The sequence below is a fragment of the Conger conger genome, chromosome 13 (genome assembly GCF_963514075.1).
Source record: "Conger conger chromosome 13, fConCon1.1, whole genome shotgun sequence".
Taxonomy (NCBI): domain Eukaryota; kingdom Metazoa; phylum Chordata; class Actinopteri; order Anguilliformes; family Congridae; genus Conger; species Conger conger.
Genome location: NC_083772.1, coordinates 22,930,968 through 22,944,582, shown reverse-complemented (window position 1 = coordinate 22,944,582; position 13,615 = coordinate 22,930,968). Strand labels below are relative to the sequence as shown.

Below are 13,615 nucleotides of genomic sequence, written 5' to 3'. Positions count from 1 at the left end.
AATGACCTCCTCTTGGTGAGCTGGATTGTGAAGGGGATCAATTAGATACTAGCACACCCCAAACATTTTACTGTGTTGGCTGTGTTGACATATTTTCAGAAATCCTAGCACTTGTGTGCATCCAGTGGGGCTGCTCTGAATTATTTGCAGCAGTGTGAAGAGTAAAACATTTAACCCCAAGCATTAAACAGGTAATCATAATTCAAGTTTGGCTGGCTCTCGTGGAGCGGCATAATTGGCTCGCTGCTCCAGGGGAGGGACTTGGCAGGGTTAGTAGGGATCGCCACATACAGTGCCCCAAAGTGCCCCGGGCGCCTTGGCGTAACGGTCTAATTGAGACGAGATGGCTTGGAGAAGGCGTGTTGCTCTCAGGGTCGCAAGATCCTACTGGGCCGCCGAGGGATGGGGCCATAAGGTGGTGTATCCCCAGCTAGCACAAATTGGATTAGATAGGCTATAATTGGCTACCAAATTCTGAGAAAAAGGGAAAAATTATAAATAAGTAAAAAAAATGTCCACTTGGTTCACACTTCTATACCATCAAGATTATGTATCCATAAGTCATGGGACAAATAAATGTTTTCTTGATTTGGCTCTGTATTTTACAAGTGGTTAATGTGCAGATTCTCAGCCTTTATAAAAGAGTATTTTCATACATTTTGTTTTCCCCATGTAGAAATGACAGAACCTTTTATAAATTGTCCCTCCATTTCAGGGCACCATAATATTAGGGACTGATTGTTTCACACGTGTTTGATTAGTCCGGTGTGTTCAATTCCTTCCTTAGTACAGGTGTAAGATATTGATGCTATGCTATTGGTTGTCTTTGGAGCCTGTAATTGGCATTTGTCAACATAAGGACCAGATGTCACAGTATTTCAAGAACAATTTTCTATATTGTCCATTTTGTCTTTCTGTTCGGTGAATTACTTACAATGGTACTGCCATCTGTTATATGTCGGCTCATGGACTAACACTGTAAGGAGCTTAGCTTTTGTAAAGTCTAAAATCTGTATTATTCATTAATTGTGTTTTCAGCTGTATTGCATTCCAGAGCAACAAAAATGTCAACATAACTGATCGCCACTCCCTATGAAAATGACACATTAATTTGATCATGTATTCACACAGAATTTGTTCAATTTAATATGACAATCTGTTAAAATATATTATCTCTCCACCCTTCAAATAAAAATAAGGATAGATAAAAACAAATAATTGCGAAAATTGGGAGAGATGGTAAAAAAATGGCAGACATTTATATAGCACCTTTATCCAAAGTGCTGTACAATTGATCCTTCTCCATTCACCCATTCATACACACACTCACACACCGATGGCGATTGGCTGCCATGCAAGGCCCCGACCAGCTCGTCAAGAGCATTTGGGGGTTAGGTGTCTTGCTCAGGGACACTTCAACACAGCCCGGGGGGGGAATCGAACCGGCAACCCTCCGACTGCCAGTTGACTGCTCTTACTGCCTGAGCCATGTCGCCCCCTGAGAGATAAAGCTTAGTAGGCTATACATAATCTTATGTAACTGCATTACATTTCATTAGTTATACTAGCAAAAATATGTTGAAGGAGAATATGAGCAACACAAATTTTAGCAGTAAATAAAGCCGTTGCTCTTTCTTTTAGCAAAGCTAGTGATTGTGTTAATATTGGCAGTATATACTTTTTTTTATCAGCAGCTGCTGAATACCAGGAATCCATTCTCCTATGAATCTGAGTGATTGATGTTTCTCTACAAATTATTTTCCTATTTTTTCCAAGATGGTCGCCGTGGTGTGAGTCCTGCAACAAGCTCCAGTCTGCTGGCTCAAATATTCGTCCTTTAAGAAGAACAACCTGGTAGGCTTACAAATGGATCAAATGGATCAAAACCCAATCTCCCTCCAAACCATTCTGGAAGGTATGCGCCAAATAAAAATCGAAATCATTTCCCATATGGACTTAAAACATGATACCATCAAGGCCAGCCTCAATAAAATTGAGGGTTCTCTTGCCACACTGGGTGAGCATGTTGATGAACTTGAGCAGAGAGTTGGTTGAGGATAACCTACAGGACCTGACGCAACGCATTAAACAGCTTGAAAAAGACAATGCTCACTTGAAAGAACGAGCCGAGGACGCTGAGAACAGAAGCCGGGCCTCCAACCTACGCTTTATCTCTGTCCCCGAGAAGTCCGAGGGTAAGGATATCCTCGGCTTCATGAAGTGTCTGATCCCGCAGCTCCTGGGCGAGGCGAATTTCCCTACTCCTCCGGTCATTGAGCGTTGCCATCGTTCTCCAACCTTCCTCAAGCAAAACTCCAGGGGCCTCATTTATAAACGTTGCGTAGGCACGAAAGAATGCTCGTGACGTAAGACCAGGAAAACGGGAAGTGAAATAGGATGTAAAAAGGGAGTTGTGGCTGGGTATGGCTGCTGTAAGGACGTGCTTCGTCCCTGTTATACTTAATAAAGTATTGTATTGTTGAATCTCGCTATACGGGTTCTCTCCCTTCCTAAGTGCAACACAACATTTGGCGACGAGAGAAGTCGAAAATGATACACAACAGATACCACTGTGTAAAATAAATCGAAATTGATTGTTGTTGATTGTACTCTTAAAGGGTTCTGATTTTCTGCATGTTTACACTAGGACTCGGAACTATACTGTCCTCTCAGGTCCTCTGCACTTGTTCTTGTGTTTTATTTGCACTTTGTTGTACGTCGCTCTGGATAAGAGCGTCTGCTAAATGCCATGTAATGTAATGTAATGAAATATTACCTCTCACGTATCATATATGAAGAGTTAATTTGCAAAAAGGGATAAAAGCCTCTCTTACAACGAATAAACAAACAGCTGCTTGATTGATGCTCCCTGGAGTGCCCAAAAAATATGATTTAGGATGATAAATATAAACGGAGATGTTGTAAAATAATCCCTCAAATATGTAGACGAATTGTTAAACAATACTTCATGTTATTAAATGTATTCTCATAAATAATATGGTGAACAGTCGGACAAATTGCGCTGCACTGATGACGTTTACAATACGTCAGTGGGGCAGATACGAGTGCATAGTTTCATATATTGTTATCATATTCATATATTATGTTTTATAATGTGTTTATTGTTATGGATTTTTGTTCGTTTTATCTCTTAATTTTGTAACTGTGTTTTCAATGGTGCTAGACAAATAATGTGTATTATTATTATTATTATTATTATTATTATCATAGTCATCACATTCATTGTGCAGAACTGTCCGTCATTTACAATCAATCAGGATAATTTCCACACCTGTAGCTTTTCAGAGGCAATCAAATGGGTGGGTATAAAAGGGCATGCAATCATGATGCGCAATTACGCACAATGGCTTATTTGGCACTGTTAGAGGATGTGGCAAATCGAAGACTTCGGAGGGAGCGAATCTTCCGAGACCAACAGGATCCACTGGCCAATGATGATGAGTGGCTTTTGAGCCTGTTCCGACTTCCACAAACTGTTCTTTTGGATCTCTGTGCTGTATTGAGCCCAGCTTTACAGCGAAACAGCCGCAGAAACCATGCCGTGCCGGTCCCACTTCAAGTCCTCACAACACTGGGATTTCTGGCAACCGGGGACTTTTCAGTGGGAATTGGCTGACAGATCAGGGATATCTCAGCCAACCCTTAGTCGTGTTATGCCAGACGTGTTGGGAGGTGTAATTGGTTTGGTGCATCTGTACATCAACTTTCCTTACACGGTGGGTGAACAGGCAAATAAAAAAGTGCAATTTGCAGCAATGTCCGGTTTCCCAAATGTCATCGGTGCTATTGACTGCACTCATGTTGCTATAAGGGCACCGACTGAGAATGAAAATGCTTTCATTAATCGAAAGCCTTTTCATTCTATGAATGTCCAAATCGTGTGTGATGCAGACATGTTACTGACCAATGTAGTGGCTCGGTGGCCTGGATCAACCCATGATTCATTTATATTGAGACACAGCAGTGTTGGGCGCAGACTTGAGGCCGGGGCTGTGCCAGATGGCTGGCTTCTAGGTATGGATAATTAATGTAGAAAAATTGCGATTTTTCTCTATAGTGTCAAACCCATTCACGAATCTTGCAGGTGACAGTGGATATCCCCTAAAACAGTGGCTGCTCACCCCTTTCCCCAACCCACAGAGCGCAGAGGAGAGGAACTACAACATGCGCCACAGCCAGGCACGCGCTGTTGTGGAGCGCACCATCGGGCTTTTTAAAGGTAGATGGCGTTGCCTTGATGCTACAGGAGGAAAACTGCTCTACAAGCCCGAAAAGGTGTGCCATATAGTGATGGCGTGTGCTGTGCTACATAATGTGGCACAGCTAAGGAATGTGGCTATAGCCCCTGATGCTGATGGTCACGCTGACCCCGAGCCCAACCCCTATCCCCAGGCATTTGAGCCAATCGCTGCTGCCGTGCGCCAGCGTGTGGCTGTGATGCGTCGCTTGTAAAAACACAAAAGGTATGGAAACAAATATCTATTTATTGAGGAACTGTTTCATTGTATTACTCATTTCAATGAAGACATTTTTGATGTCATGTCATTCAACTCTCTAGCAACCGCGTTGATGGAGTCGATGGTTTCTCTCTACATTTGCAGGACTGCATTGGTGAGGACCCGGCCGCTGCTGGAGGGCTCAGTTGCACGAGGTGCAGTGGAGACGTTGGGCGCACACAGCTCCTCCGCTGCACTGCCACCGACCCCGCTGGAACTCGCAGCTGCAGCGCCACCGACCCCGCTGGAACTCGCAGCGACTAAAAGAAAGAAAGAAATTGCTTTCAAATCTCAGTTGTTTGACAATAAAGTTACATGTGTTTAAACACAACTTGAATGCATTTGGTTTGCTCATTTCAAATAATATAAAGTACTTACCTGAGTCATCCGGTGCCTCTTGTAAATCGGTGTCCCCCTCTGCCTCCGTCACTACTCCACTCAGGAGGGGTTCACCGATTATCCCTGCCAGCCTCTCGTCCAGCGGTGTGAGCTCCGGTGTCCCCTCTCCCCCGCCTGTGGCGCAAACGCTCTGCCTGTGCATGGCTATTCGCTTTTTAGCGTCCAATTTAATGTCAGACCACTTTTTTTTAATGTCGGCGATGGTCCGAACCGCTGACCCCACAGTATTCACAGCGTCAGCGACATGCTGCCACTCTAACACCTTTTTGGCATTAGTAATGCCCACACTGTGCCCACCAAATAACATCTTTTTTCGGGTGTCCACCTCCCCAACAAGAACTTCAATCTCACATTGTGAGAAATTCCTTTTCCTGGCCTTCTTTTCTGAGTTTGGCATTGTCGTTTTCGTGAAATGCATATTCATTAGGGGCGTTTCACTGCCTATTTATAGGCAACTGTGGGCGGGACATGAAGCCGGCAAAGCTGCGCCACATTTAGAGTTGATTGTGATTTATAAAGGAAAATTGGCGTGGGACGTGCGTATGCACTGTTTTATAAATCAGACTATTGTTTTGCGTACGCACGTCCTAGGTTTCATGCTTACGCAACCTTTTGAAGTGAATCCTAAGCACAGTTTTATAAATGAGGCCCCTGGACTGTACATACACAATGATCTTTCCCTGCACGCTGAATGTGGTCCGCGACTGTTTTGCTCCCCTGAAGAGGTTGAGGTTTTTCTAGCCGAGTTCTCCGTTGATTCTCCATAATATCCAAGTAGTGCTAAAGCCTACCGATACTGATAATCTTTTTTTTTCTCTTTTTTTTTCTTCTCTCTCTCTCTCTCTTTGCTCTTCCAACCCTTGTCTTCTCTCGTCTCATTTGTACTTTTTGGATTGACTGTCATTTCGACTGCTCCTCCTTGTAATGCCAAGAACTGCAAACAACTTGTAATAGTCTATGTTGCATGTTGTTGATCACAGGCCGGTTAACTTTCGCTGCCATAGCTACTATACCGAGCCTGCACATGGAGCCTGTTTGTTTGCCGTAAAGCAGTTGCAGCTGCCGCAAAACGTAGGCTTAATGTAAAAGGACTGAAGTAAAAACAAATGGGGAAGTGAAGAAAAATAATGAGTAACTGTTCATTTATCTTAGTTATGAAGACTCAAATATTAAAACTTGTCAGAATATATAAAAATATGAAGGCATCCGAAGTTTATCCTGGAATGTTCTGGATGATGGATGCACAGGCCATGTTTTATTATTATTATTATTATTATTATTATTATTATTATTATTATCTTATTTAATTCATATATTTATCTATTTCCTTTGGCCTATATTATTTCTCAAAGGTCTTGGGCCCTTAATTTATTTTCTTGTTCATGAGCTATTCAGACTGAGCTGTTTGTTGCCACTTGATTTGCTCTATCCTTTTTTGTTGTGTATGTGTGTGTGTGTGTGTGTGTGTGTGTGTGTGTGTATGTGGTGCTTGCTATGGCTCTCCTGGCTTCCTCTCTCAGACCCTTCCCTTTCCCCATCCGCTATCACTCAACCCCCTTGATCGATAATTGATACAGCTAGAGGTCTAAAAATTATGCACTTGAATATAAGGAGCCTTCTCCCAAAAATTGACTTCATCGAGTCTGGGTTGCTCAGCACAAACCTGATGTACTTACTTTTTCAGAAACATGGTTGCACAGCAAGATATGTGACAATGAGATCAAACTTGATAATTATATGCTATTCAGAACAGACAGGGGTACAAGAGGAGGAGGTGTGGTTATATATGTTTCCCTGCACTTTGTATCTGAACTTACCATTCCTAAAGTAATCCCATCACTTTTTGAATGACTTTTTGTTAAGTTAAAACTCAATGAAAATAAACATCTCACCATTGGTAGCATCTTTAGACCTCCACCTGTCCATCCCGACTCAACTAAATGTACATTATCTACCCTCACTTCACTCGAACATCCAGGTGAAACGATTATCATGGGCGACTTCAACAGCAACTGGCTTGACTGCTCTTCATCAAATGATAAAACCCTTTTTAAAAGTGTAAACCTGACCCAGTTGATCAATTAGCCTACCAGAGTCCACACCAGATCTAAGTCTTTACTAGACTGGATCCTTGTTACGCATCCTGACAGAATTAAAAACTCTGGTGTTTTACCTGACTGCTTTAGTGATCACTCAGCTATCTTCTGTGTATGGAAGATTAAATCTCTCAGTCTTCCTCCAAAATGCATTAGAGTTAGGCAATGCAAGAACATTCACTTTGATAATTTCACACATGATTTGATTTCAATAAACTGGGACAGGTTTTCACTTATACCTTATGCTGAAGATGCCTGGAATTATTTACATTCTGAACTCGCTAGAGTCATTGATAAACATGCCCCCTGGAGGGAAATCAGGGTCAAGGGTAAACACTTACCCTGGATCAGCTCTGATTAGTCTCTTTAAACAACGGGATAAAGCTTGGAGGATCTCCAGAGAAACCAAGGATCCTGCTGACTGGGACAAATATAGATCTCTAAGGAACATATGTACAACAAAAACACGCAATGCTAAATCAGACTTTTACAAAAAACAACTATCTGATGATATGCATAATCCTAAACGGTTCTGGAAAACTATGAACAATATTCTCAATAAATCAAACAAAAATACCAGCACCCAGATTCGATTCAACAACAACATTATCCACGATCCCTCCACTATCTCAAATGTTTTTAATCAGCATTTTTCCTCTATAGGTAGCTCTTGTGTATTTGACCCACCCATGGCATGTGATTCTTCTAGTAGCTCTACCTGTACAAGTTCATTTTCCTTTCGAAAGATTCTACCTGTCGAAGTCCAATGTGCAATCAATGCACTAAAAGATGACTGTGGAACTGGACCAGATGGCATTGAGACTAAATTTATCAAGTTAGCGGCTCATATCTTGATGTATCCACTCTGTGACTTATTTAACCTCTCATTATCAACCTGTGCCCTCCCTTCCACCTGGAAATGTGCCATAGTTACTCCACTTCATAAGGGAGGTGACCCCCATGACATTAATAACTACCGTCCTATTTCTATCATAAATTCTATAGCCAAAATCTTTGAGAAACTAATCTTCAATCAATTATCACGCTATGTTACTGATCTGAACATCTTGTCCCCATGCCAGTCTGGTTTCAGGCCTAACTTCTCAACAACAACAGCTCTCTTAAAATTTACAAACGACGTGTTTACTGCTTCTGAGAATGGCAAACTCACTGGTGTAATTTTTCTTGACTTAACCAAGGCATTCAACATTGTTGATCACTATTCTTGATAAACTGTATTCCATTGGTGTCTCTCAGACTGCTCTACTATGGTTTAAATCATATCTTCACAATAGACGCCAGTGCGTCAGTTTCAATGGAAGTCAATCCGATTACTTAATTGTCGAGAAGGGAGTACCACAAGGCTCATCATTGGGTCCACTCCTTTTCTCCATTTTTATTAATGACCTTCCTAAAATTTGCTCTGACTGTCAAGTACAACTATATGCCGACGACACTGCAATTTACACATCTAGCACTAACAGATCTGCAATTGAGAGATCCTTGCAACGTGAGTTTGCCTCTGTCCAGAAGTGGTTCTCACTCAACAAACTACTGCTCAACAAAAGGAAGTCATGTAGTATGTTGCTTGGCACCAGACACGGTCTGAGTGATGCCCCAGACCTGACTATTTCTTTTAATAATGGATCACCTCTCGAACATGTGACTTCTTATAAATACCTTGGACTTTGGATCGACCCAGCGCTTTCTTTTAAACAACATATTGAGACTATCACTAACAAACTAAGTCGCAATTTGGGCATACTGTATCGCTCCATAAATTGCTTTACTTTTCAGATGAGAAACAGAATCCTTACACAGTTATTATTGCCAATATTGGATTATGCTGACATTGTTTATCAGAACACCTTCAAAACACATCTTCAACCCCTCAATGTTATTTACAATAGTCTCTGTCGATTTATTCTAAGGTGTCCCTATCAAACTCATCATTGCTCTATGTATGAAACTCTGAACTGATTACCCCTCAATGCTCGAAGACATTACCATTGGCTTCAATGCATTTTCAAATGCATCCACTTTAACTATCCCTCTTACCTAAAGCATTATCTAGTACCACACATATCCTCATACTCTCTTAGACATATACAGCAACCTTTCTTCTCTGTTCCCAAAACCAAGAAAGAAATTGGCAGACGCGCCTTCAAATTCAAAGCTCCCTCCGACTGGAACAATCTACCCGTCAACATCAGAACAATTATCTCACTAAGTATATTTAAGAACTCATTATTACCCTTTCTTAAAACGTCATGTTGCTGCTTTTAATGCTACTGTCTTCCTGCTCCTTTACCATTGCATCACTGTATTTGCTTGTTGGTTATTTTGTTACTATTATTATTATCATCATCCATCCATCCATCCATCCATTATCTGAACCCGCTTATCCTGATCAGGGTCGCAGGGGGGCTGGAGCCTATTCCAGCATACATTGGGCGAAAGGCAGGAATACACCCTGGACAGGTCGCCAGTCTATCACAGGGCACACACACCATTCACTCACACACTCATACCTACGGACAATTTAGACTCTCCAATCAGCCTAGCGTGCATGTCTTTGGACTGTGGGAGGAAACCGGAGTACCCGGAGGAAACCCACGCAGGCACGGGGAGAACATGCAAACTCCGCACAGAGAGGCCCCGGCCGACGGGGATTCGAACCCAGGACCTCCTTGCTGTGAGGCGGCAGTGCTACCCACTGCACCATCCGTGCCGCCATTATCATCATTATTACCATTATTATTATTATTATTACTACTACTATCATTGTCATCGACACATTCTGTTGTACCTACCTCCTACTTATTTCGTGTGGTATTGCGGGTTTATGGGAACGATGTGCGGGCTGGATCGGTAAATGAGAGCCTTTGTGTATGTATGGTGTACGTGACTGTCTTTGTTGTACTGTACTATTGTATTGTATTGTATTATATGTTCTGTGTTGGACCCCCTCGAAAACGAGATGGCTCATCTCTAGGGGTTATCCATTAATAAAAATTTGAACAATTTGAACAATTTGATAAAAACCTATTCACTGGACAAAGAATGCAGTGGCTTCCACCTTTGTGCAAGCATCTTTTTAGCTCCTGTGAGGCCAGCCACAATACATGCTTTTGAGGTATAGATAAATCAAGTTCTGAATTGTCATTAAAAATTAGTACTCTGGAAAAGCATGGGATAGCTCTGGTAGCAATATTAGATATAGTTATAGCCACTTGATTACAAAACTGATTTGCAATGGGGCAATCCAAAAACATGCACAAAGGTGCTGGCCGACCCCTGAGGAGACAACTCAGATAATGAGCGAGCTTCATGACGTGACCTTTTCAAGGTGTTATGTATGTTCTGTGAAGAAATGTATGAGCTGATGGTCAGGATTTTTATAAAGGGGAGACCAGGGACAATTGTAACACATTTTGCTCCAACATATATGACATTTATCGGAGTCATTTAGACATAATCTAAAATATCTCTGAATGCAATAGTTAAATACAACGGCCGCCACTGTTACAACCTACCCCTCTACTGCACTACTGGGGTGAGATTTCTCCAAATGGTATCCCAAGGAAATTTATAATTACTAGTGGATAGATTTTTATCCCAATTCATTGGATTGCAAGGGGCTTGTAAGAGGCTCAAAGGAGGAATGTGTAAAGGGCTGAGATTAAACCTTGTTGTATATTATCAATGTGAACATTATTCTGAATGATAGGTAACTGAAGCGGTAGTGTAGCTATGATTGTTCCCCTCATGTATACGCACATTTTTCACTGCCAGCACCTAGTGGCATTCATTTTATTTTGGCTGCATAATTGGTGAAAACATTGAGACAGAACTGAGAAGACTTTAATTATTTAAATGCTTATCTACCAGCAGTGAGTCAGAGCTAGAAGCAGCGGTTTGGTCGGTATGTGTGAGTCAGGCTTGAGGCAAATTATCTCCCTGCTGAAAAAAACTGCTGAAGCTAGGTTTTGAAACAGCTGGTAGCTGGTCATGTGTGTATTTTACACAAGCCAGCATTGAAAATAGGCACCAGGTCAAACTGTTGAAAGAACACATGGCTTATCTTTGTAAGTTCAAAAAGCAAGAGCATCTCTTCCATCACTGAGACCACAGCTTTGAGATTGACAGAGAGGGCTGGAGCAAAAATATGTGATTGAGAGGATTGGAGGAAAAATAGATGGCTGAAATAGTAGCTGCACCTTTTCTTCCCCAGAAAAGTAGCCGGCCATTACCAGCACAGTATATATCACTATATAATTGATAGCCGACTCCTTTAAAACTTACTGGTTGTGCCAGTGAAACACAAGGGAGCCATTGTGAGAAATAAGAAATCAGAAAAAAACTCAGAAACATTGGCCAAGAAGTAGGCAAAATGAATGGTTAATAATAATCTTGGCAGTTCTGGGTAGAAAATAATCTTTGGGCTGTCTCGTGCTAAGCTGTATCCGGACCAGTGTTCCATAACCAATAAGTGGAAACCATGTAATGCTCTGTGAAATCTGTTGTTTTTCAGTGCTGTCAGGCTCCAACTGTTATTATTGATAGAATTCTACAGAAATTATAAATTAACTACAATGTCAGTGTCCCATTAATATTCCATGCAAGGACCCTTATTGTCTACAATATATTTATGTAAGGTTTAATATTTAGGTCACACATCAATTTTTAAGGAATAATGTTGGTTTAGACTAATTAATCTTACCCACACATACATGGCATGTGCACCCTATGAGTCATGAGAATTCTGGCATAAGACAGTAGTTTGTGTAATGGGGTATATTTCAGATAGCATACCAGGTTTTTGACATATATGATACCACTTAAACAAATAGAATATAATATTTGGAGGCAACTTGGCCATTGCAAATATAAAATATGATATTTCCAAAATCCCAGTTAACTTTACTTTTTTTTTAGAAACATAGTAATGCAAGTTTCAAGGTTCTTAAAACAATAATGGAATATATATATGCAAGCAGAGACAAATTAAATGCAACTGACAGTTTTACTCACAACATTGACATCTGCATATTAGAGCATGATAGACTGTTAGAAATGTACAATTTATAGGACTGCTTGGTGGCTCATCCAGATAAGGTACTGTTCTAGTGTGTGGATGGTTCCTGCAGTCTGGACCTTGGCCAAATTGGCTCTAGCAACACCCAGGAATAGCAAATGACTTCAGCTCAACAGCTGTCTCAAAAGTAGTCGCAACAAGGGGGGGGGGCTTCAGTCACAAAACATCAAGAAATAAGCAATTATTCAGCTAAATAAATAATATTTATGTGCCTTGGAGACCATATGGTTGCAGACCGAAGGCTTAGAGAATTAGAGAGCACTTTCAGTCACTCACAGTATTATCATCATCATTGACGATTCACCCCATTTTGTTTCTTGCATTTTCCAAAAACTGTTCTTTGAACTTTAGTCAGTTGTAATCCATAAATAAGGGGATTGAGAAGTGGGGGGATTACCAGAAATTCCATAGCCAGGAAATTTAGCAGACGGCGTAGAAGATCCCTGGAACCATATCTATCGCGCATCAATTCAAAGAGTATTGCAAATGTCACGTTAATCAATGAAAACAAATGTGGCAAGCATGTTTGGAGGAATTTGCCCCTGTTTTCTGTGGAGTTCAAACACGTCCTGATCAAATGAATGTAGGAGTTGATAATGAAAAGCACATGAATTAAATACACCAAAATTACAACATAACCAGACACACTATTCAATGTTTTTCTATTTTTGATCCACATAATGTTAATCTGTGACTCAAAAACATCAAAATACCCTCACAGAAAAGAGGTGGAATCCCTGGAAACACAACAAATTTTACAATTTGATTTGTCATAACAGAATGATATTCCAGTGGTCTGCATATCGCAACATTCCTCTCATAAGCCATAACTGTTAAAATGGAATAATCACACAGGATATTGGGGTAAATTACAAATGCTTGTAGATAGCATCCATTGTATGAGATCACATGGTCTTCAGCTAGTAGGTCATACAAGAATTTAGGGTAGAAACCTATTGTTCCATATAGTCCATTAATACACAGAAAAATGTACATGGGCTCGTGTTGGGATTTCTCTTGGAGGATGGTGAAAATGAGTGTCACATTGATCAGCACAATAAGAAAATAACAAAATAGAGTCACAGAGAAAAGAACATATCTACTTTCCTTTGTTTCATCCTGTAATCCAGAAAGAGTGAACAGTGAGAAATGTGTTGTATTCTTCAGTGCCATTGTTGGTAAATTGTGAGCGTGATTATTGGAAAAAAATGTCCCATGTTTCCATTATTTTAATTTTGAAGCTGATACTTCATCACACTTCCACACATTGCATCCTGTAATTTCTTATTTCTAACTTTTAGCTTCTCAGCATTCCCTAAGTGTATTATTCAATGTTAATATTTTTCATAGCCAACTTAAACTTTAAGCCTGGGATTTCTGTATCACTTTGGGGTAGATCACCATGGTAACATGCCGTATGGCTAACCTGGCCCAGGGCAGGCCATGTTCGGGCTATTGGACTGAAGCGTATAAAAGCACTGTTCTTTGACCTGTCAAGTCAGAAT

General features: G+C 40.9%; 2 protein-coding genes and 1 pseudogene across 3 annotated transcripts; 1 reads left to right on the top strand and 2 right to left on the bottom strand.

Annotated features, from left to right (window-relative positions):
- Positions 1-3,387: 3,387 nt before the first annotated feature.
- Positions 3,388-4,769, top strand: LOC133108762 (putative nuclease HARBI1). 2 transcript variants are annotated; one of them, XM_061218493.1, is made up of 4 exons: positions 3,388-3,737; positions 3,913-4,035; positions 4,106-4,484; positions 4,623-4,769. In XM_061218493.1, exons 2-3 carry the CDS (start codon positions 3,915-3,917, stop codon positions 4,471-4,473), a joined length of 489 nt encoding a protein of 162 aa, XP_061074477.1. In that variant the 5' UTR covers positions 3,388-3,737; positions 3,913-3,914; the 3' UTR covers positions 4,474-4,484; positions 4,623-4,769. The 2 variants fall into 2 exon arrangements, with proteins under 2 accessions (XP_061074477.1, XP_061074476.1); XM_061218492.1 differs by lacking the exon at positions 3,913-4,035 and having other exon boundaries at positions 4,162-4,484.
- Positions 4,488-5,313, bottom strand: LOC133108761 (t-SNARE domain-containing protein 1-like). The gene is made up of 2 exons (XM_061218491.1): positions 4,896-5,313; positions 4,488-4,777 (listed from the first exon to the last, which is right to left on the bottom strand). The coding sequence occupies exons 1-2, from the start codon at positions 5,311-5,313 to the stop codon at positions 4,611-4,613; spliced, it is 585 nt and encodes a 194-aa protein (XP_061074475.1). The 3' UTR covers positions 4,488-4,610.
- Positions 5,314-12,399: 7,086 nt separating this feature from the next.
- On the bottom strand, positions 12,400-13,283 carry LOC133107439 (olfactory receptor 52E8-like; annotated as a pseudogene).
- Positions 13,284-13,615: the final 332 nt, after the last annotated feature.

What these genes read in the sequence shown, in the direction of transcription:
- LOC133108762 (XM_061218492.1), top strand. Translation starts at nt 3,558, where the DNA reads ATGCCGTGCCGGTCCCACTTCAAGTCCTCACAACACTGGGATTTCTGG. An exon ending in ACATCAACTTTCCTTACACG is followed by an intron (nt 3,738 to 4,161) that starts GTGGGTGAACAG and finishes CCCAACCCACAG; the next exon opens with AGCGCAGAGGAGAGGAACTA.
- LOC133108761 (XM_061218491.1), bottom strand. Translation starts at nt 5,313, where the DNA reads ATGCCAAACTCAGAAAAGAAGGCCAGGAAAAGGAATTTCTCACAATGT. An exon ending in AGAGGCACCGGATGACTCAG is followed by an intron (nt 4,778 to 4,895) that starts GTAAGTACTTTA and finishes TCTTTCTTTTAG; the next exon opens with TCGCTGCGAGTTCCAGCGGG.